The sequence below is a fragment of the Zootoca vivipara genome, chromosome Z1 (assembly GCF_965207765.1).
Source record: "Zootoca vivipara chromosome Z1, rZooViv2.hap1.1, whole genome shotgun sequence".
NCBI lineage: Eukaryota > Metazoa > Chordata > Lepidosauria > Squamata > Lacertidae > Zootoca > Zootoca vivipara.
This window is the reverse complement of record NC_142583.1, coordinates 5,954,244-5,974,278: the sequence shown is the minus strand read 5'-3', so window position 1 is coordinate 5,974,278 and position 20,035 is coordinate 5,954,244. Positions and strand designations below refer to the sequence as shown.

General features: G+C 51.4%; 1 protein-coding gene across 1 annotated transcript; it reads left to right on the top strand.

Moving 5' to 3' along the window:
* Positions 1-436: 436 nt before the first annotated feature.
* LOC118084217 (synaptotagmin-5-like) lies at positions 437-19,953 on the top strand. The gene is made up of 5 exons (XM_088657806.1): positions 437-627; positions 11,852-12,705; positions 13,593-13,758; positions 15,670-15,836; positions 18,516-19,953. The coding sequence occupies exons 1-5, from the start codon at positions 552-554 to the stop codon at positions 18,675-18,677; spliced, it is 1,425 nt and encodes a 474-aa protein (XP_088513932.1). The 5' UTR covers positions 437-551; the 3' UTR covers positions 18,678-19,953.
* Positions 19,954-20,035: the final 82 nt, after the last annotated feature.

Below are 20,035 nucleotides of genomic sequence, written 5' to 3'. Positions count from 1 at the left end.
TGCAGAGGCACAGCAGAGCTGATCGAGCCGCGTAGTTGCAGAAATGTGGAGAAACTGAATTGGAAGACTGGAAAACTGAGAACCCAAGTGGACTGCACTCTTGCATTCCCCTTGCACTGAGCAGCTTCTGGGCCTGCCCCTCCACCCTGCTGCTTGGCTGCCCCTCCTGCCATCCTGCCTCTCAAACACCACATTCCCTGGCAGCAAACACTGGCATCCTCCCTCCCTCCCACCCTCTGCTTTGGGAGCCCGCCCATTCCCTGGATTGGAAGGGGAGAAAACACTCCAGAATATTTTTTTCCCACCTGTTTGCTCTGTGGTCTTAAGAGAGCTTTATTGGCTTCTGTTTATCAACCCGGCCAATGCCACCCCGCTCTCCAGCGCTGCCTCCGACAGGCACCTGCCGTCTGCAAACCTTACTGCCAGTTCTAAGCAGCTCCCAGTTGGGGACCTAGCACTTCTTTCTTTTTCTTCCTCCTCCTCCTCCTCCTCCTAAACCTCTCCACAGTGACGCTTTGGGCACTTTCCCTTGGTTCCTGCCAGGCGCCTCCATGCCAGCACTTCCAGGGCTGCTCCAGGACTCCTCCATCCTCCCAGCTCACTTTGGGAACAAGGCTGTGGAGGCAGGTAAGTGGGCTTCATGCAAACATGGAAACTAACAGGCCTATCTTGGGGGGCAGATGGGGGAGAGCAAGGCCAGCTACCTTTATTGGGGCACAAGGTTCTTTTAAAAGGAGGTGCGAAGGCCTTGTACCATTTTCCACTCTTGGGTTCTGTTTTCCACATCACTCTGCAAGAAAGAAGAATTTGAGTCACGGGGAAAGTGCACCAGCGTTTTACTGCAAATTTCTCCTGCCGTGCCCATCCTGCATGCCATTTTTGCAAAGCAATCTCCCCTAAATATGCTCGCGTGTTATTTTCACTGTACAATGCATTTCCATTCACCCCGGTATGTATGTTTTGCGTACAAATTACTTGGCTGGAGAACTGCCTTTTTAAAAAAATATTTTTATTAATTTTATACATATAGAGACATAACACACTTATGCAAAAGTGCAAACAACAAATATTTAACAAGAAACTAAAATAAAATACAAATAAAATGAAATAAAAAATACAATAAAACAATACACACCATATCAATACCTAAATCTTCCTTTTAACTTTCTTCCACCCTTCCAACCATTGTTTCTGGGACTTCCCCAGGTCCCTCCTAACTGATTTCCTTTTCAAATCGACTTTAGCAGTTCTTATTCATTACTTTAAATATTTATCATAGCTATCCCATCATCTTTACCTCAATCAATTAGATTAAAATCATTTATCTAATTTTCCTCTCTCCTCCTTTCCTCCCTAATGCCTTAACAACAAGAAAGTTTCCCATAGATATTCAGATTCTTATACCCCAAAATATTTCCCTAGATATACTTTAAACTTCTTCCAGGGAGAACTGCCTTGCAACCAAGGAAGCAAAAATTCAGAGACCCCGAAACAGTGGCACCAGCCTGCTTGTAACTTGTGCTCGGCTCACTGAAAGGCACCTGATACGGACTCAGACCAGTGCTATCTACTCTAGCTGGCAGCAACGACTCTCCAGTGTTTGAGGCAGGGGACTGACTTCCCACAGGCCCCCAGCTCCCCCCCCCCAGATGTTGCTCCTGGAGACTGAGTTGCCTGCATACAGAGCAGGTGCCCCAGCGCTGAGCTCTAGCCCTTCCCTTGCAGCAAAGGTGGGCCCCGGAGGAGGAGGGATGCATTGCCTCTCTGAGCCTCTTTTGTTTGCTTGTGGGGAGAGGAGGGCCCTGCTCCCAGCAGAACAGCAAGGAGCTTTGTTCGGAGGGATGGGAAGGAGGGGGCCGCAGAGGGGTTGCAGCCAAGAGGTTTGAGGGAGGGGTCCCCAGGTTTTTGTTTGTTTATTATTTACTTACTAGTGTAATTCAGCCCGTTGAATAAACGGGCGCTAGAACATCCCGGGGTTCGGAGAAGCGCTTGCGCAGCACTTCTCCGAACCCCGGGACCTGTCCTTGTTGTCGGTGGCAGGGGGACAGGAACGAAGGAGGAGAAAGCAGCCCTTTCTCCTCCTTCCTTCCTCTCCCCCAGCCGCCAATAGGACGGAGACATCCCGGGGTTCGGAGAAGCGCTTGCGCAGCGCTTCTCCGAACCCCGGGACCTATCCTTGCTGGACACACACGCTCTCTCCCCCCCCCGCCTCCAACGCTCAGTCCGGCTGGGAGCAGCAGTTGGCGGCCGCAGGGAAATGGTAGGTGGGGGGTGGGGAGTGCGCGCACGTGTGTGCATGCAGCCTCTGCATCCAATCCCTGTGTCCGTGGGGCACATGCACAGTAGCGCGGACACAGGGACACGGAATCTGGACGCAGAGACACTTGCACTTTATTATATAGGATGATATATTTATTCATGAGAAAACACAACAAAATACAATACCAGATGCTAACTAAAACAAAAATAGAGGCAATGGAGGATATCTGCAGCCAAACATATAGGACAGGCATCCCCAACCCCAGCCCTCCAGATGTTTCCGGACTGAAACTCCCATCATCCCTAGCTAACAGGACCCAGTGGTCAGGGATGATAGGAATTGTAGTCCCAAAACATCTGGAGGGCCAAGTTTGGGAATGCGTGATATAGGAGCAGAATTCCAAACCCAAACCAAACATAATAAATTAATATCGCAAAGTTACAAGTGACACAAATTTCTTTCAGTTCTCCCATACCTTCTTACTCCAGTATGCTCACCATACATTTAAAGCACATTTCCTCCCCTACAAAAAAAGGGAGCTATAGTTCACCCACACAGAGAACTATAATTCCCAGCATCCTTAACAAACTGCAGTTTCCAAAATTATCAGTGGAGGTAGGGAATGTGTTTCAGTTGTGTGGTCTGTAGGGGGTTAAAGCATGTTGAGGTCACAAAGGGCCCAACATTAGAGCAGGAGTATGGGACCCCTCTGGGGCTGGTGGATTTATTCCAGACCACCCACACGATTTCCGCTTTAGCAGTTGTTCTGTGATCCTGATGGAATCATGGAACTGTAAAGTTGGAAGAGACTCCAAGGGTCATCTAGTCTAACCCCCCCTGCAATGCAGGAATTTCAACTAAAGAATTCCTGACAGATGGCCATCCAAACTCTGCTTGAAAACCTCCAAGGAAGAAGAGCCCACGATTCAAAATGGGATCATGCAGAACTGCCTCAAAACTATCCTGAGCACAAATAATCACAAAAGCACAATAAAAACATAGTCTGGGGGGTCCACATTGTATATCATTCACAGACAAAAAGAGACAGATTTTGTTGCCTTTTTTCGTAAAATGCTTGGGGACTGATCTAGAATTAAGCTGCATATAAATGCAGGAATTAAAAAAAGTCAGTGTTCTTCCTAGCCTTGAAAGCTAAATAGCACATCCAGATTCAGAGGCAATTTATTGCAGGGTACCCTTGGCCAGGGCAGGAGAGGCTTCCTGGCTTCCTGGGCTGCATGTGGGCCTCCCAAAACAATCTTCCTGGCCACCATGGGGAAATTTCCTCTCCTCCTCCTTTCTCCTCGTCTTCCCCGTAGAATTACACATGGTTACCCATCCAATTTTAAAACATACCAGACCCTGCTTAGCTTTGAAAATGGGCTAGCAATTTTATTGCTGCACCACTAGGTCAAATCAACCTTACCTGATAGCTGAAGTGGAAATCAAAGGCCATTGTTAGTGGGAAGGGGAAGGAGCCCACTCTGAATCATGCAGGCTGGGTGCCGGGGCCAGGGGACCCCAGAGGGCAGCCCCTGCCATTTCTTCCCTAGGAGTGGGATGAGACCAGCAGTGTCTCCTATTTGCCAAGAGGCTGCTGTAGAGGAAGCACAGGTGGGGCTGCTGAGGAGTCAGTTCCAGCCTCCAAGGAGCGGCAGCGAGTGATGCACACCCAGGGGTGCAAGCGAGCCGCCGCGACACCCGGGGCGGCAAATTGCCATGCACCTGGGGGGGGCGTCGCCACGTAACAACGCATGTGTGTTACGTAACGATGCATGCATCATTACGTGGCAGGGTATCACTGCCCCGCCGCGCCTCCAAACCCGCGCTCCTCCAGCTCCAAACTCCAGGTAAAGAGCCTGCTCAGCGCGGTTTTTACCTGGAGTTTGGAGCTGGAGGCGCGCGGCTTTGAAGGCGCGGGGGGCAGTGATACACCGCCACGTAACACGCATGTGCAGCATCACGCTGCGCATGCGTGTTACGTGGCGGGGTATCGCCGCTGCCCCGGCGACTCCAAAGCTTTTTACCGGGAGGCTGGAGGCTCAGCTTGGGAGTCACGGGAGTGCCAAGTGGCACCCCCCCCCGAGTGGAACCTGGGGTGAACCCCCCCGCATTGTGACACCCCTGTGCACACCTCGGAGACTGGATCTGCCACCCCTGTTGCCCGAGGTAGTCACCTCGCCTTGCCTCATGGGCGGGCTGGCCCTGTCTGCTTATTTCACGGGATTAATAGCTGTACTTGAGTATGGCCACATTGAAGATCCTGTGGAACTAGTGCTCTTTCTCTCCGGTCTCCTCCTTCATCTCCATTACGGATGGATGAAAAGGACCTTGGGGTCAACATGACATGTCCCACATCATGCTCCCCTAGAGCAGCCCAAGGGAGGGGAGGGGCCTGCGACGCTCCAGACGTAGAGGGAAAGCTGGCCCAGAGTTATCTCAGGTCAGTCCTCCAGACCCAGCCAAGGACGCTGCCACCGTGGCAGCTTGGAAACTGCAAGTGCAATATCTTTTTTTATCAGAACATTTTCTCTTGGCCTCCGAGCACACAGGGGAACAATCATTGACAATCTTAATCTGTACGGTTGTAGATTTTCAGATAAACTACAAATAGATGGGCTCTGCTTCGGACCCTTGTCCACTGCTCAGGTGCTACTGCCGAAAGTGGAAGGCCACCTGCCGGTCTGCACCTGCCCTTGACAAAGCCAAGACGGCAGAAGCATGCCAGCGTCAGGCTTCTTGGCTCTGGCATGCCCTTGGCCGTGTCCCCCACTGCTGCAATCCAGTAGGCCAGGGCGGGGAGCCTTTTGCCCTACGGGTGATAAGCAAATAGAATCAGAGAATTGTAGCACTGGAAGGGATCCCAAGGGTCATCTAGCTTGGCCCTGTGCAATGCAGGAATTGCCAGTAAAGAATCCCCGACAGACGGCCATCCTCCCATGAAGGAGAGTCCACTTCAACGTCCGACAGCTCTTACCTTCAAATGCTCTTCCCAATCTTTAGTTGGAATCTCCTTTCTTGCAATTTGAATCTATTGGTTCTGGTCCAACCCTCCAGAGCAGGAGAAAACAAGCTTGTCCTGTGTAAAGGTAAAGGTAAAGGGACCCCTGACCATTAGGTCCAGTCGTGACTGACTCTGGGGTTGCGCGCTCATCTCGCATTATTGGCCGAGGGAGCCGGCGTACAGCTTCCAGGTCATGTGGCCAGCATGACAAAGCCGCTTCTGGCAAACCAGAGCAGCACATGGAAACGCCGTTTACCTTCCCGCTGTAGTGGTTCCTATTTATCTACTTGCATGTTGATGTGCTTTCGAACTGCTAGGTTGGCAGGAGCTGGGACCAAGCAACGGGAGCTCACCCCGTCACAGGGATTCGAACCGCCGACCTTCTGATCAGCAAGCCCTAGGCTCAGTGGTTTAACCACAGCGCTACCTGGGTCCTGTGACAGCCCTTCAAATCACCACTCAGTCTTCTCTTCTCCAGGAGAACAAAAGGCCATCATATTGCATAAAGTTTATCCATTTTTCTGCTTATCACTTTAAAACGAGTGTTATTTTCTCAGCAATGGCCAGTCGCCAAACATTGTTTGGCCATAAATCTGGGGATGGTTCCTTTAAGACCTTCCAGGTTTGAGCTAAAGAGAGGCGAGCCTTTGAAGAGGTATAATAAACAAGAATGGAGGGAGAAATGCAGGAACTCCCAAATTATTTTGAATATTTCTGAGGATACCAACCCCCAAAGTGTCTGTTTTAGCAGGCAGTCCCACCATGACAGGTAATACGTTCCCTTAGTACAGGGGTCAGCAAACGTTTTCAGCAGGGTGCCGGTCCACTGTCCCTCAGACCTTGGGGGGGGCGGACTATATTTTTGGGGGGGAAATGAACGAATTCCTATGCCCCACAAATAACCCAGAGATGCATTTTAAATAAAAGGACTTGGTCTACTCATGTAAAACATGCTGATTCCCGGATCGTCCGCAGGCCAGATTTAGAAGGCGATTCGGCTGCATCCAATCCATGAACAGCACTCTCAATCCTTCATTTGCATGTTGTGGACCTGAGTGAGAACTGCAGCCACAGTGGGCAGGGTAAGAACTGCAGCCATGTTGGCCAGAAGGAGTACTGCAGTTAACTTTATACATACGGTAACACCCATTGTGGACCTGAGTGAGAACTGCAGCCACAGTGGGCAGGGTAAGAACTGCAGCCACGTTGGCCAGAAGGAGTACTGCAGTTAACTTAATACATAACAGACATTGTTCTCAAAGCTACGAACATGAGTTTGACCAAACTGTGGGAGGCAGTGCAAGACAGGAGTGCCTGGCATGCTCTGGTCCATGGGGTCACGAAGAGTCGGACACGACTAAACGACTAAACAACAACAACAAAAGTTCTGCTGTGCACTTAAATCCCTCCTGCAAAGGATTGACAGTTTGGTGGCACCCTGAGCATTTTGCTGCTTGCTGGGAGGTCAGGTATGCCAACTCTAGGGGGTGGAGGTGTCTTCCGCCCCCTTAATATTTGTTTGAAGGGGGCCCAGCCCCTCAATATTGAGCGGGGCTGGTGGAACACTGCAGAAGGCTGCACCAGGCTGTGTGGTGTTGGGAGACATGTGTGATGTTGTGACACACACACACGTCACACATAGATGATGCGCAACATCCCCCAGGCATCACTGATTGTCATCCTTTATTCACTTGCTCTTCAAAGAGAATCCAGATGACGTTATCTCCAGTTGAATTCCAGTGTTTTCTGTGAGGCTTGCCTCTCTCCCCCCCCCCCCGATTTATTGCCTTTCTTTATTCTTTGTATTTAAAATGCAGCAGCAACAGCTACCTGCTCAGTGTGGATTGGGGCCATGCAGTGAGGCCCTTTCAGGGCTACCATGCCTCCTCCTGGGTGCAGCGAAAAATGGTTTTCATTCTTAGATGAGAAATAACACTGTTTCACTATAAACTAAACTAAACTAAACTAAACCTAGTGGAAAGCAGCAATTCACCCCTGCTACAGAAACAGGGGCTAATGAATGGTGCGAGGGACCAATAAGCTACATTATTCATCTTTCATGCTGTTGCCACCCAACAAAAGTTAAGGGGTGATATGATAGCCATGTTCAAATATATGAAAGGATGTCATCTGGAGGAGGGAGAAAGATTGTTTTCTGCTGCTCCAGAGAAGCGGACATGGAGCAATGGAGTCAAACTTCAAGAAAGAAGCTTCCACCTAAACATTAGGAAGGACTTCCTGACAGTAAGAGCTGTTCGGCAGTGGAATTTGCTACCAAGGAGTGTGGTGGAGTCTCCTTCTTTGGAGGTCTTTAAGCAGAGGCTTGACAGGCATATGTCAAGACTGCTTTGATGGTGTTTCCTGCTTGGCAGGGGGTTGGACTGGATGGCCCTTGTGGTCTCTTCCAACTTTATGATTCTATGAAAAGGGGCAGAAGCTGCATATGGGAAGCTTTTAACTAACATCACAAGGGGCCTTCACTGGAAGGGCATGGGTTTTGCACAAACGTTATAGGAAGCACTGCAGGGACAGGTATTGCAGTACAAGATATCCCTACATGAAGTTACATGTTCAACTACCATTTTAATTCTGCTCGGGCGAGTAATCTCTGTGGAGTAAAACGCCCCCTGCGCATGATCATCTATATGGCAGTTCTCTCAACACCAAAGACAAAAGTGAGAGATCAAAGAGCTACCTTCCCTATCAGAAAGGCGCAGTTGATCTTCACAGCTGTCTTACCACATCACCATCTCTTGCCTGCAAGATCTACGAAGCGGACGGCGTCTCTCGCCCTGGATCTATTTATACCTTCTTCTCCGTTTCGCAAGGAGCCCACCTTTGGGGAGGTCATGGGCCTTCCAATAACGTTCCTGCCCTGCGAGGCAGATGACATTCTGCGTGGCTGGTCTTGTTGCTCCTGATGCGGAATGGCAACCCGTGGGGTGGGGTGGGGGGAAGGAAGGAAAGAAGGAAGGAAAGGGGGTCACTGCCGGTTGCCTCAAGTGGACCGGAATAGATGTGGTGTGAACCGGAGGATCTGCCGGCAGAGCTCTGGATTATTTAAAGAGAGATGCGTTGACTTGCACACTGTCAGGCAGGCTCCGGGGATGCTAGATCCTTTGCGCCCCACAAGCCCCTTTCCTCCGTTCCCCCAGGGACCTTGCTTCAGGGAGGTCACCTAGGGTACCTCTTCTGCCTGCCAGGTCCACTGCGGAGCTCGCCCTGGGTGGTGCTGCCTTGCTCTTCTTCCATGGCTGATCTCCACTGTCATCCTCTCTCAGCCCCAAGTGCCCAGCTCAGGTGAGCAAGGACCCTCCTGGGGGCCCTCCTCTGGCTCTCACTCCCATCTGGGGCAAGGCAGGGGATGGCGCTCTTCAAGGACTACGTCTTCCCTGCTCTGTCCCTCTGCCAGTCAATCGTCTTTTTCTTCTGCAAGGGGATGATTGAAGGGTTGGTGGTTCTACTCTTCCTGTGGCTGCTGGTCCAGGTCCTGCTAGACAAACACCAGCAGGGTGAGTATGCCGCCCTCCTCCTCCTCCTCCTCCTCCTCCTCCTCCTCCATCCTCACCCCCTCCCTGAAGTATCATGGGAACTATAGTTTCCTAAGGAGATTGTAGCACTGCGAGAAGGGGGGGGGGCTCCTAACAGCTCTCGGCACCTTCAACAAACTACAGTTCCCAGGATTCTTTGGGAGAAGCCATGGCTGTTAACGGGGCACTAAAGTGCCTTTTAAGCCTGTGGAGTGGGCATTCTGCGGATGATTGTCCTTTGAATCTGGAGCGACAGCATTTTGCAGGAGGGATTCGTGTTTTAGCTTTGTGTGTTGAAAGGGGACTAAAGCACCCTGGCCTTGGGCAGTTTGGAAAGTGATGGGAAGATGCATTGCAAAGTGTGTGGGATGAACAAATGACTAATAGGAAGACAACCCTGCAGGCAAATCAGGGTGAGCAGCCATTGTCATATAGGTAAAGGGGCCCCTGACCATCAGGTCCAGTCGTGTCCGACTCTGGGGTTGCGGCGCTCATCTCGCTCTATAGGCCGAGGGAGCCGGCGTTTGTCCGCAGACACCTTCCGGGTCATGTGGCCAGCATGACAAAGCCGCTTTTGGCGAACCAGAGCAGCGCACGGAAATGCCGTTTACCTTCCCGCCAGAGCGGTCCCTATTTATCTACTTGCACTTTGATGTGCTTTCGAACTGTTAGGTGGGCAGGAGCTGGGACCAAGCAATGGGAGCTCACCCTGTTGCAGGGATTCGAACCGCCGACCTTCTGATCACCAAGCCCTAGACTCTGTGGTTTAACCCACAGCGCCACCTGGGTCCCTACATTACAATGGGTCCCTACACTTACATTGTCGTATAGCCTGTAAGCAAATCAGAATGAATGCTCAGTAAAAAAGGGACACAGTCTAACCTTTAGCCCCAGCACCCTGAGCGAACTACCATCCCCAGGGTTCTTTGGGTTTCCATGGCTCCTCAAAGATATTGCTCCAAGGGTATAATGTAGATAAGGCCCAAGATGGGTCCGTCCCATGGGAATTGCACTTCTGTTAGGGGAGGGGAGGGGAGGGCCCTCCCCGCTACTCTCAGCACCCTTAGCAAACTACCAGATTTTGTAGTTTGGTGGAAGCCATAGCTGTTTGTTTGCTTTGTTAAGTGGTATGATACCATACTGTTTTCGAAGTATAGTGGAGATGGGGCCTGTGGCTACTGTACAGCACATCGTTGGCATTAAGATATTTGATTCCCACATTGCAAGGGGTTGGACTAGATGACCCTTGGGTTCCCTTCCTGTCCTACCATTCTATGATTCTACGGGAAAGCAGTAAAAAGTCAGCTGTGGGTCGTATTCTCTAAAAATCAAAGGCAACCTTCTAACACAGATCTCCAGGGGTTGTGAGGCTCCCAGCTGCCATTAACCTCAACCAGCATGCCCAGTGCTCAGGGCTGATGGGAGCCAGACAGTCCAGAAACATCCTGAGGGCCACAGTCTGCAAACAGGAGCAGCAGCAGCCACTATTTATCGGTGTTCTCTGGATTGATTGATTTCTGTTCTGGATGTGAGACGAAGAAAGGAACATTGGCAAGTTCCTGCACTGCTGGGGGTTGGGCTAGATGACCCTTGGGATCCCTTCCAGCCTTACAATTCTTTCCCTGTTTTTGTTAGAATTTTGTAGGGGATTGGCCCAGGGCCTTCTACATGCGAAGCATGCGCTCTAACCTTGTGCTGCAGCCCTCCCCCCCCCCAATCTCACGGGAGAATGCAACATTCCCTCTCACTCTCACACACACATATTCTGGTGTCAGCTGCCAATTTACCTGGAAGCCAAGCACAGATTGAGTGCTTTGCAAAGGGCTGTTTGACTAGGAAAAGGCCTCTTAGCTCCACAACTGCCCTGCGTCAGCAAAAAGGCAAGCCTGATAAGAAGAGCTTTTCTTTCCCTGGGGTTTAGCTGGTTTGAGGAGAGTCTGGCTTTATTTTAGCTCCTGAGCAAACATGTCAAACTGATGTCATCATCACGCCAGAGCTGCTCTTTGGGCGTCTTTTGGAGAGAGTGGGACTCCGGATGGGGTGACTTGCCCCTCCCACCCCACCGGATCCCTTTCCTGCCTTCCCTATTCTCCTTTTGAGCTGCCCCTCTCGCCCTTCTGAGCCTTAGTGGTAGTTGTTGTTGCCAATTTGTTCCAGCTGTTGTGAGCAGAGATGGGGGAGGAATCCAGTTCACACTTAAAGGAGATACTACCTAATCCACACATTCCAAAGCTGCCGATAGCGATAGCGTAATGTCATTATACAGCTGCATTTGGAATGTTCATGTTAGGCAAAAACTGCATACCGATTGCATAAGAATTTCCAAGGTGACTTGTTACACTTAAAAAACCCGCAACTTTATGTGGACATGCGAACAGAACTTACAAATGAAAACAAAAAAAGAGAAAACGAGCAAAACCCAAATGGACATGTTTTTTTTCCATCCCTACTTGTGAGTGGAGAAGTGAGTACATGCCGTAGATGGAGATCCAGTAGTGGTGCAGAGATTACAGTGTTAGACTAGGACCCGGGAGACCAGGGTTCGAATCTCCACTCGGCCATGAAGCTCACTGGGGAGAGGGGGGGGGGTCCAGTCTCGGCCTCTCAGCCTAACCTACTCACAGGGTTGCTGCAGGGATGAAACAGAGCTGGGAGAACCAGGTAAGCCAACTTGAGCTCCTTGCAGAAAAAGGTAGGGGGTATAAATGCAGTATATAAAATAAATAGATGGCCCATGGTGAGCCCTCCCCTGAAACTGGGACCTGCCCCCCTTGAGGCTCTGCAGTTGCTTTTCCTACAATTTGAGTCTCTTCTGCAAACAGAAAGAAAATTCGGACCTAACATTAGGAGTAGCTTTCAGGTGGTAAGACTCCCTCAGAAAGGAATGCACACTCATTCCTTGGAGGTTTTTAAGCAGTGGTAGGGTGGCTATCTGTCAGGGATAATTTAGCTTTGCTCTGATTCTTGCATTGCAGGGGGTTGAACTAGATGACCCTCGGGGTCCCTTCCAACTCCAGATTCTATTATTCTATTATTCTCTTCCTCTCCTCTGCTCAGTGCACTTACAGGTATTCCTGGGCGTGGGGCTGGCCCTGCTCTGCTTCTGCCTGCTCCTTGGCTGCGCGATTTGCTGGCACCGGCGGAGAACGCGGCGCCCGGATTGCGGCGAGGCGCAGGCGTCGTCGGGCCGCCCCCTAGTGGATCTGGGCCCCGTTCTGCCCTCTCCGACGACCGCGGTGCCCATCCAGCAACAATATGCCCAGCTGGCGGGGCAGCTTCTGGAGAGCCTGCCTGCTGCAGCTGCTCGTGAGCCGGCCTCGCCCGACGGCAGCCCCCCGACGGCCCTCCTGCGCAGCCGCGCCTCCCTGCCCAGCCTCGTCGTCCCGCCAGGGCTGAGCGCGCCACCGGCCAAGCGCCCTCGGGGCCCGCAGCGCCGGAGCACCATTGCCGCGGGAGACAGCAGCCTCCTCGCCGTGCGCCCCGTCGCGGGGCTCCTGCCCGCTGCTGCTACCCGCGCCAAGCCGCGACCTCGCCTGCACTTCGCCGTCGGCTACTCTCCTCCGGAGGCCACGCTCACGGTGAACGTAGTCGGCGTCGCCCATTTGCCCGGGGGCCTCGGCGCCAGCCGCAGCTGCTACGTCGAGGCGCGCCTGCTGCCGGGCTCCGCGGAGCCGCAGCGCACCGCCCGGCGCCGGAGGAGCCTCCACCCCGAGTTCCACGAGCAGCTCCGCTTCCCCGGCTGCGCCCGCCAAGAGCTGCCGGGCCTGACGCTGCGCCTCGCCGTCTACGCCAAGGCTTTCGCCCGTCGGAAGGACGCCTTCGTGGGCGAGGTGCTGTTCCCCTGCGCCCAGGTGGCCGGCGAGCTGGGCGCCTCGCCCTCTGCGCACGCCCAGGAGCTGTCGCTCACGAAGGTGAGGCTCGTGTCACCCAGCGGCCAGGGAGTCGTCGCCTCCCGCCATGCGGGGACCCCCAATTCCCGCTCCCCCTGTGGACCTCTTGGGGGTTTGGGGGCAGCAATGGTAGTTCCCTAAAATTCAAATTGTAATATAAGAAATAAAAGGAGCAGCAGAAATGCAATTGAGAACCAATCCCCAATATTCAAAGCGATGGATGGGTTACCTGCAACCACAAATGCTGGTTGCCCAGCTGGTCGCCCATGGGACAGTTTGAGAAACCCTGCACTGGATGGGTAAGGGCTGGTTTTATATGTTTGTACAATATGTGTGTCATGAGCATAGCCAGGATTTGTTTCCGGGGGAGGGCAGTTAGTTATGTATTTTGTAATGATTTACTTGATTTAGGGAGGGGCAGCTGCCCACCCCTCCATGGCTACCCCCATAGTGGGTGGGTGTTCCCTCTAGAGCAGGGTTAGCAAAACTGGCCCTCCAGATGTTATTGGATTCCAACTCCTATTGGCTGCTGGCCTTGGTGGGTATGCAGGCCCCTGAAGGGCAGGCTCATGCGCTTTTGTATAAATGAAATAACTAAACAGCATTTTAAAGCCTTAGGCAAGTAACTTTGACACGCAGGCATCCCGGCAAAGAGGCCCTAAGCAGCGCAAAGTGGCATAAGGCGAGAGTTGCTCTTGTGCTGGAAACCTGCTTCCTGGTTTCCCATTGAGGTTTCTGGTTGGCCACTGTGCAAAGAGGATGCCGGGCTCCACGGGCACCCACTGGCCAGATCCAGCAGGCTCTTCTTAGGTTCTTAAATCCATGTTAAATATAAAACTGGAGCTGGCTAACTCCTGTATGTTTGTATATATATGCCATCATGACGTGTTCATTCTCTCCCTCTTCAGTGCCACAGTTGCCAGGACATGAGCTCCGCCTCTTGGCTCTCTCAGCCCAAGTCCCTGGGGCAGCTTTTCCTCCTGCTCCAGTATCAAGCTCTGGCCAATCGCATCAAAGTTCTGGTTCGCAAAGCAGAGAACCTGGGGCGCGTCAGCCGGATGCTGGGAACACCAGGTAGGATGCATGTACCAACACGTGTATAGGAACACACAAACATAAGAAGCTGCCTTCTGCCGAGTCAGACCGTTGCTCCCTCTAGCTCAGTGTTGTCTACTCTGACTGGCAGCAGCTCTCCAGGGTTCAGGCAGGGAGTCCCTGCCAGACCTACCTGGAGGTGCAAGTGGGTATTGAACCTGGGACCTTCTGCATTCAAAGCAGATGCTCTGCCACTGAGCTATGGCCCTTCCCAGTATATGCTTTCCTCTGTGATCTCCACATGCAATAATTCTGTGTTTAAACTGGGATCTGGTACAGGTATTGCTCAGTACAGGTACAGGACTCAGGACACAAATTTTCATAAAATTTGCATGTTTTAATCTATGTACACACACACATTTTTAAAAAAATCTGTGAGCAAATTAAGAAGGGGAGCTCTCAGACCCCATCTGCATTATGCATTTAAAGCATTAGGATACCGTGTTTCTCCGAAAATAAGACACCGTCTTATATTTATTTTTCCTCAAAAAACCACACTATGGCTTATTTTCAGGGGATGTCTTATTTTTTTCCTCCTCCTCCTCCTGCCGCGGCTGGCATTGCTTCTGCACCTATCACTATGTCTTATTTTCAGGGTATGGCTTATATTCCTTGACTGCTTAAAAATCCTGCTATGGCTTATTTTATGGCTACGTCTTATTTTCGGAGAAACAGGGTACCACATTAAACACACATGGCTTCCCCCAAAGAATCCTGGGAACTGCAGTTTGTTAAGGGTGCTGAGAGTTGTTAGGAGACTCCTCTTCTGCTTACAATACTACATTTCCCAGAGTTTTCCAGGAAGAGGGCAGGACTGTTAAACCTCTGGAAATTGCAGCTAGAAACTGCTTTCTCTGCAGAATGGGAAATGCTAGCTTAGGGGAGATTTTCTCCCTCCTTAGAGGCTTCCAAGGGGCTCCCTGAGACTGATGACCAGGTGATGATTCATTATAGGGAGCCTCTTGCAGGCCCTGCTCCTGATCAACGGATTGGCACTGAAAGCCCATCTCCAAAGAAGATGGCTGTAAATGCCAACCAGCAATTTTCTTTGAACTTTGACAGGTTATATCAGGTGGTGGGCGGTCCTGTCCACCTATCAAAGTTGGGGAGAGAGGAATCTCTCTAGTTCCCCTTCTTTCATAGAATGGTGGAATTGGAAGGGACTCCAATAATAATAATAATAATAATAAATTATTTATACCCCACCCATCTGGCTGGGTTTCCCCTGCCACTCTGGGCGGCTTCCAACAGAAAAATGAAATAAAATAATCTATTAAGCATTAAAAGCCTCCCTAAACAGGGCTGCCTTCAGATGTCTTCTAAAAATCTGGTAGCTATTTTCCCTTTTGACATCTGATGGGAGGGCGTTCCACAGGGTGGGTGCCACTACCGAGAAGGCCCTCTGCCTGGTTCCCTGCAACTTGGCTTCTCACAACGAGGAAACCGCCAGAAGGCCCTCGGCGCTGGACCTCAGTGTCTGGGCAGAACGATGGGGGTGGAGATGCTCCTTCAGGTATACTGGACCGAGGCCATTTAGTGCTTTAAAGGTCAGCACCAACACTTTGAACTGTGCTTGGAAACGTACTGGGAGCCAATGTAGATCTTTCAAAACCGGTGTTTAGTGGTCTCAGCGGCCGCTGCCAGTCACCAGTCTAGCTGCCGCATTCTGGATTAGTTGTAGTTTCTGGGTCACCTTCAAAGGTAGCCCCATGTAGAGCGCATTGCAGTAGTCCAAGTGGGAGATAACTAGAGCATGTATTACTCTGGCGAGACAGTCTGCGGGCAGGTATGGTTACCATCTCTGCCTCTTCCAGCCCTCAGGCACAAACCTGTCGGTCTTGAGGAGTCCAGCATCTCCCAACCCTTGCCCTCTGCTTTTCCTCTTTCTAGACCACTACGTTCTGATCCACCTCTGCCACGATGGAAAGGTCATTGACACAAAGGAGACCAAGTCCATAGCGGGCTACAACCCTGTGTGGAATGCCCCGTTCCTCTTCAGCTTACCTGCTGGAGACATCCAGGAACAGCAGTTGTCCCTGGAGTTCACAGTCATGCAGGTAATGGATGGAAGATTTGAGCCAAAGTATGTTAGGGAAAAGGGACACAAGTGGCGCTGTGGGTTGAACCACAGAGACTAGGACTTGCCGATCAGAAAGTCGGCGGTTCGAATCCCTGCCACGGGGTGAGCTCCCATTGTTTGGTCCCTGCTCCTGCCCACCTAGCAGTTCGAAAGCACAAAATACAAGTAGATAAATAGGTACCACTCTGGCGGGAAGGTAAATGGCATTTTCGTGTGCTGCTCTGGTTCGCCAGAAGCGGCTTAGTCATGCTGGCCACATGACCTGGAAGCTGTACGCTGGCTCCATTGGCCAGTAAAGAGAGATGAGCGCCGCAACCCCAGATAAATAGGTACCACTCTGGCGGGAAGGTAAATGGCATTTTCGTGTGCTGCTCTGGTTCGCCAGAAGCGGCTTAGTCATGCTGGCCACATGACCTGGAAGCTGTACGCTGGATCCATTGGCCAGTAAAGAGAGATGAGCGCCGCAACCCCAGAGTCGTCCGCAACTGGACCTAACGGTCAGGGGTACCTTTACCTTTATGTTAGGGATTGATCTCTCCCTGATGACCAGTGATGGAGATGATGACAGTTGCCACACTTACTAGGGTGAAGACAGATGCAAAGAGCTGTGGTGTCCATTGAACCTCTGACTCCATTCTGGCCGTAACTAAGCTGAGTGCTGGAAGATCTGGGGCGGCTAAATTAAAAGCCCTTCACGCAATGCCTAGTTAAACTATGGAACTTGCTTCCCTAGGAGACAGCGATGGCCACTGGCCACCAACTTGGGTGGCTTTAAAAGAGTATTAGACACATTCACAGAGGAGGAAGTCAAGGATGCCTCCTAGCCAGAAAGGCTCTGGAGGGGGGGGGAGGGCCATGTGCTTGAATCCCTGCTTGCTGGTTCCTCACAGCCACTGTGAGAATAGGTTGCTGGACTAGATGGGCCATGGGCCTGATCCAGCAGGCTCTTCTGAACAATTTTTATGACCAGGATTCTATATGCAGCTCCCTAGCGTGCCTGCGGCAGGGCTTCTCCTAGCCCAGGCTTCCTCAACCTCAGCTCTCCAGATGTTTTTGGCCTACAACTCCCATGATCCCTAGCTAGCAGGACCAGTGGTCAGGAATGATGGGAATTGTAGTCTCAAAACATCTGGAGGGTCGAGGTTGAGGAAGCCTGTCCTAGCCCATTGCAGAGCAGAGGGTTGGGGGTGGGTGGGAGGCAAGCAAGGGTAGAGCAGCCTGCATTCTGGGTTGACCTGAAAAATGTAGGCACAGATAATTCCCTGGGCCCAAATGCAACGTATGATCTTGAGTGCCGAGCCCAGCCCACTCTGGATCCACACTTCTGGACTTGCTGAACAGTTATACAAATGCATAGATTTATTATTTATCTATTATTGTGATTTTTAAATCCTCTCTTCACCCTAAGGTCCATGGGCAGGTCACAACATTGAAACGCAATGTTAAAAACAGTTCCAAACAATTTACAGTCATAAAAATATTGGGGGGGGGGGTCCTAAAAAAATGCTCTTCGAGTGTCAAAAGCTGGGGTCAAGAGGGTCAAGCCATTGAGTTGAGCTAAAGGGAAATGAGGTTTTAGAAAGACAGTGTGGTTCAGTGGTTAGAGTATTAGAGTAGAACCTAGGAGAAACCAGGGTTCTGATCTCTACTCTGCCATAATAATAATAATAATAATAATAATAATAATAATTTATTATTTATACCCCGCCCATCTGACTGGGTTTCCCCAGCCACTCTGGGTGGCTTCCAACAGAAAAATAAATCACAATAATCTATTAAACATTAAAAGCCTCCCTGAACAGGGCTGCCTTCAGATGTCTTCTAAAAGTCTGGTAGTTGTTTTCCTCTTTGACATCTGTTGGGAGGGCGTTCCACAGGGCAGGCGCCACCACCGAGAAGGCCCTCTGCCTAGTTCCCTGCAACCTGGCTTTTCGCAATGAGGGAACCGCCAGAAGGCCCTCGGTGCTGGACCTCAGTGTCTGGGCAGAATGATGGAGGTGGAGACGCTCCTTCAGGTATACTGGACCGAGGCCATTTAGGGCTTTAAAGGTCAGCACCAACACTTACCCTCAGCCTAACCTACTTCACAGGGTTGTAGTCGGGATAAAAGGAGGAGGAGGAGGAGGAGGAGGAGGAGGAGGAGGAGGAGAATCTGGTGAATCCTTTCTGTCCAAGGAGGAAACAAAACAATGCATTGATTCCTGCTTGTTGTTGTGCCAACTTAGGGTGCACTTCCTCAAGAAGTATTTTGTAGGTGGGAAAACTTGGGCTGAGATTTCCTATAGGGAGGGGAAACCCTGAGGTGAAATGGAAAGGTGTTGCCATGGCCCCCTGCCCAACCTTGCTTGCCAGGGTCCTGTGGTGGACAGTGGCGGCTTCCAGGTTCTGGCGGAATCTGACGGGGTCTGGGGGATCTTGCTGCAACCTGGAGGTCACTGCCGCTTTTTCCTTGCTTCTCTGGCATGGGAGGGGTGCCACCAGCAAGAGAGCCCTGCTGGAAGACAGTGTCAGTTCTCCTCACTCGTCCGGCATCACGGGTGGGGGTGGCAGGGCTTGCCTCAGTCTGTCTCAGGATGGGCTAGCTATAGGGCAGCTCTGAGGTTCCCCCACAACTATTCCTGACACTGACTCTGTTTCCCCCTCCATCTTGTCCCAGGCTCGCCTCTACGCCCGCAGCTGCGCTGTTGGCCGAGTGCTGATCGGCCCTGTGGCCCCTGAGATGGGGCAGGTCCACTGGAAGGAGATGTGCAGCCGGGGGAACATGGAATCTGCTCGCTGGCATGCCATTCAGTCAGGCGGCTTTCAGCTCTGCCCTTGAGATGCGCACCCAGAGCTTCCGGCTGGGGAAGTCACCTGCCGGTCATGGTGAACGATGGTAGCCAAAGCAACGGCACCCTGCGAGAGAAATGGCCTCCCTCTGCTAAGGGAGGCCAGGGAAGGCTTGAGGGGAACTTGGCATGGCGACACCTTTAAGGTACACAGGACTGCAGGAAGTCCAACTGGAGAAATCCAAGCCAGTTCCAAGTCTTCCCAAGGCAGGGACTTTTTGCCCAAAGAGAGGTGATGCTGCCTGGAGCCCTTCAGAAACCTTGGGGTTGAAAGGTTGGCTGCAAGCTCTCCGGGACAGCCAAGGAAGGCAGAAAGATCTCTTCCTCCATAATGCTCCCCACCTCCACCGGGCACGCTGACCTCAGATCCAAGATCCGCTTCAGCAGCAGCTTCTGGGCACTGCATCATCCACATAACTTACGGCTGCCAGCCATAACGAAAGAGAACTGAAAACCACTTTGGATGGCGCTCAAAGGCACGGCGCTGCTCTAGGTGGGGTGCTGACTACTGCTGCTGTTGCAACGAGGAGGAACTTGAACTGGGGCAGCTGGGTGCAAACAGAAATGTCAGAATAGTAGGCGCCAGTGGCCTCGTTGCAAGGCAGCCTGGAAGGGCTGTTGTGCTGGAGGCTGCGATGGACAGAGCTCTGCAAAGAGAGCCTGTCTGTATAAAGCATATGCATGGCCCATTAACAGCCTTTATTGCATTCCTTCTCGGAACATGCTTATTTCATTCTCTCATCTCCAGGGGGTTCAGGGCCGGCACACATGGATCTCCCCCCCACCCCTTCATATCCTCTCAACAGCCCTGCAAGGTTGTATTAGTGGGTGTGGCGTTTCACCTCTAGAGGGCCTAGAAGGGGTTAAGTTGCCAGGAGGGAAACGACCAATGGGAGCTCTCCAGCCAGAAGCAGGGTGTATATAGGAAGAATGCAGGCAGGCAGGAGAGGTAGATGAGATGAGAGATGAGGAGAGTTGGGAGAGTTAGATGTGAGGAGAGAGAGATAGATGAGAGGAGCTGGTGTGAAGAATAGAGCTGGTTAATATTGTGGTGGCTGTTAAATAGCGAGATAGACAGGATATAGTGTTAGGAGTTTAGTGATAATTATTATTAGTATTATTTAGAGGTAATAGGCCGGTAAATCATATTTAGAGGTATTAGGCCGGTATAGGAACCATCTGTGATTTTGGAAACCGTTTAAGCTTTGTACAGTAACCAACACGCATAAGAGTATTCATTAAACTATTCTGTTTTATTTTACTATATCCTGGTCTGAAGTGTGTGAGTGATTGAGAGTATTTGTTTGTCGTTGGCACAACACCAATAGACCTTCAAACGTCCGGGGGT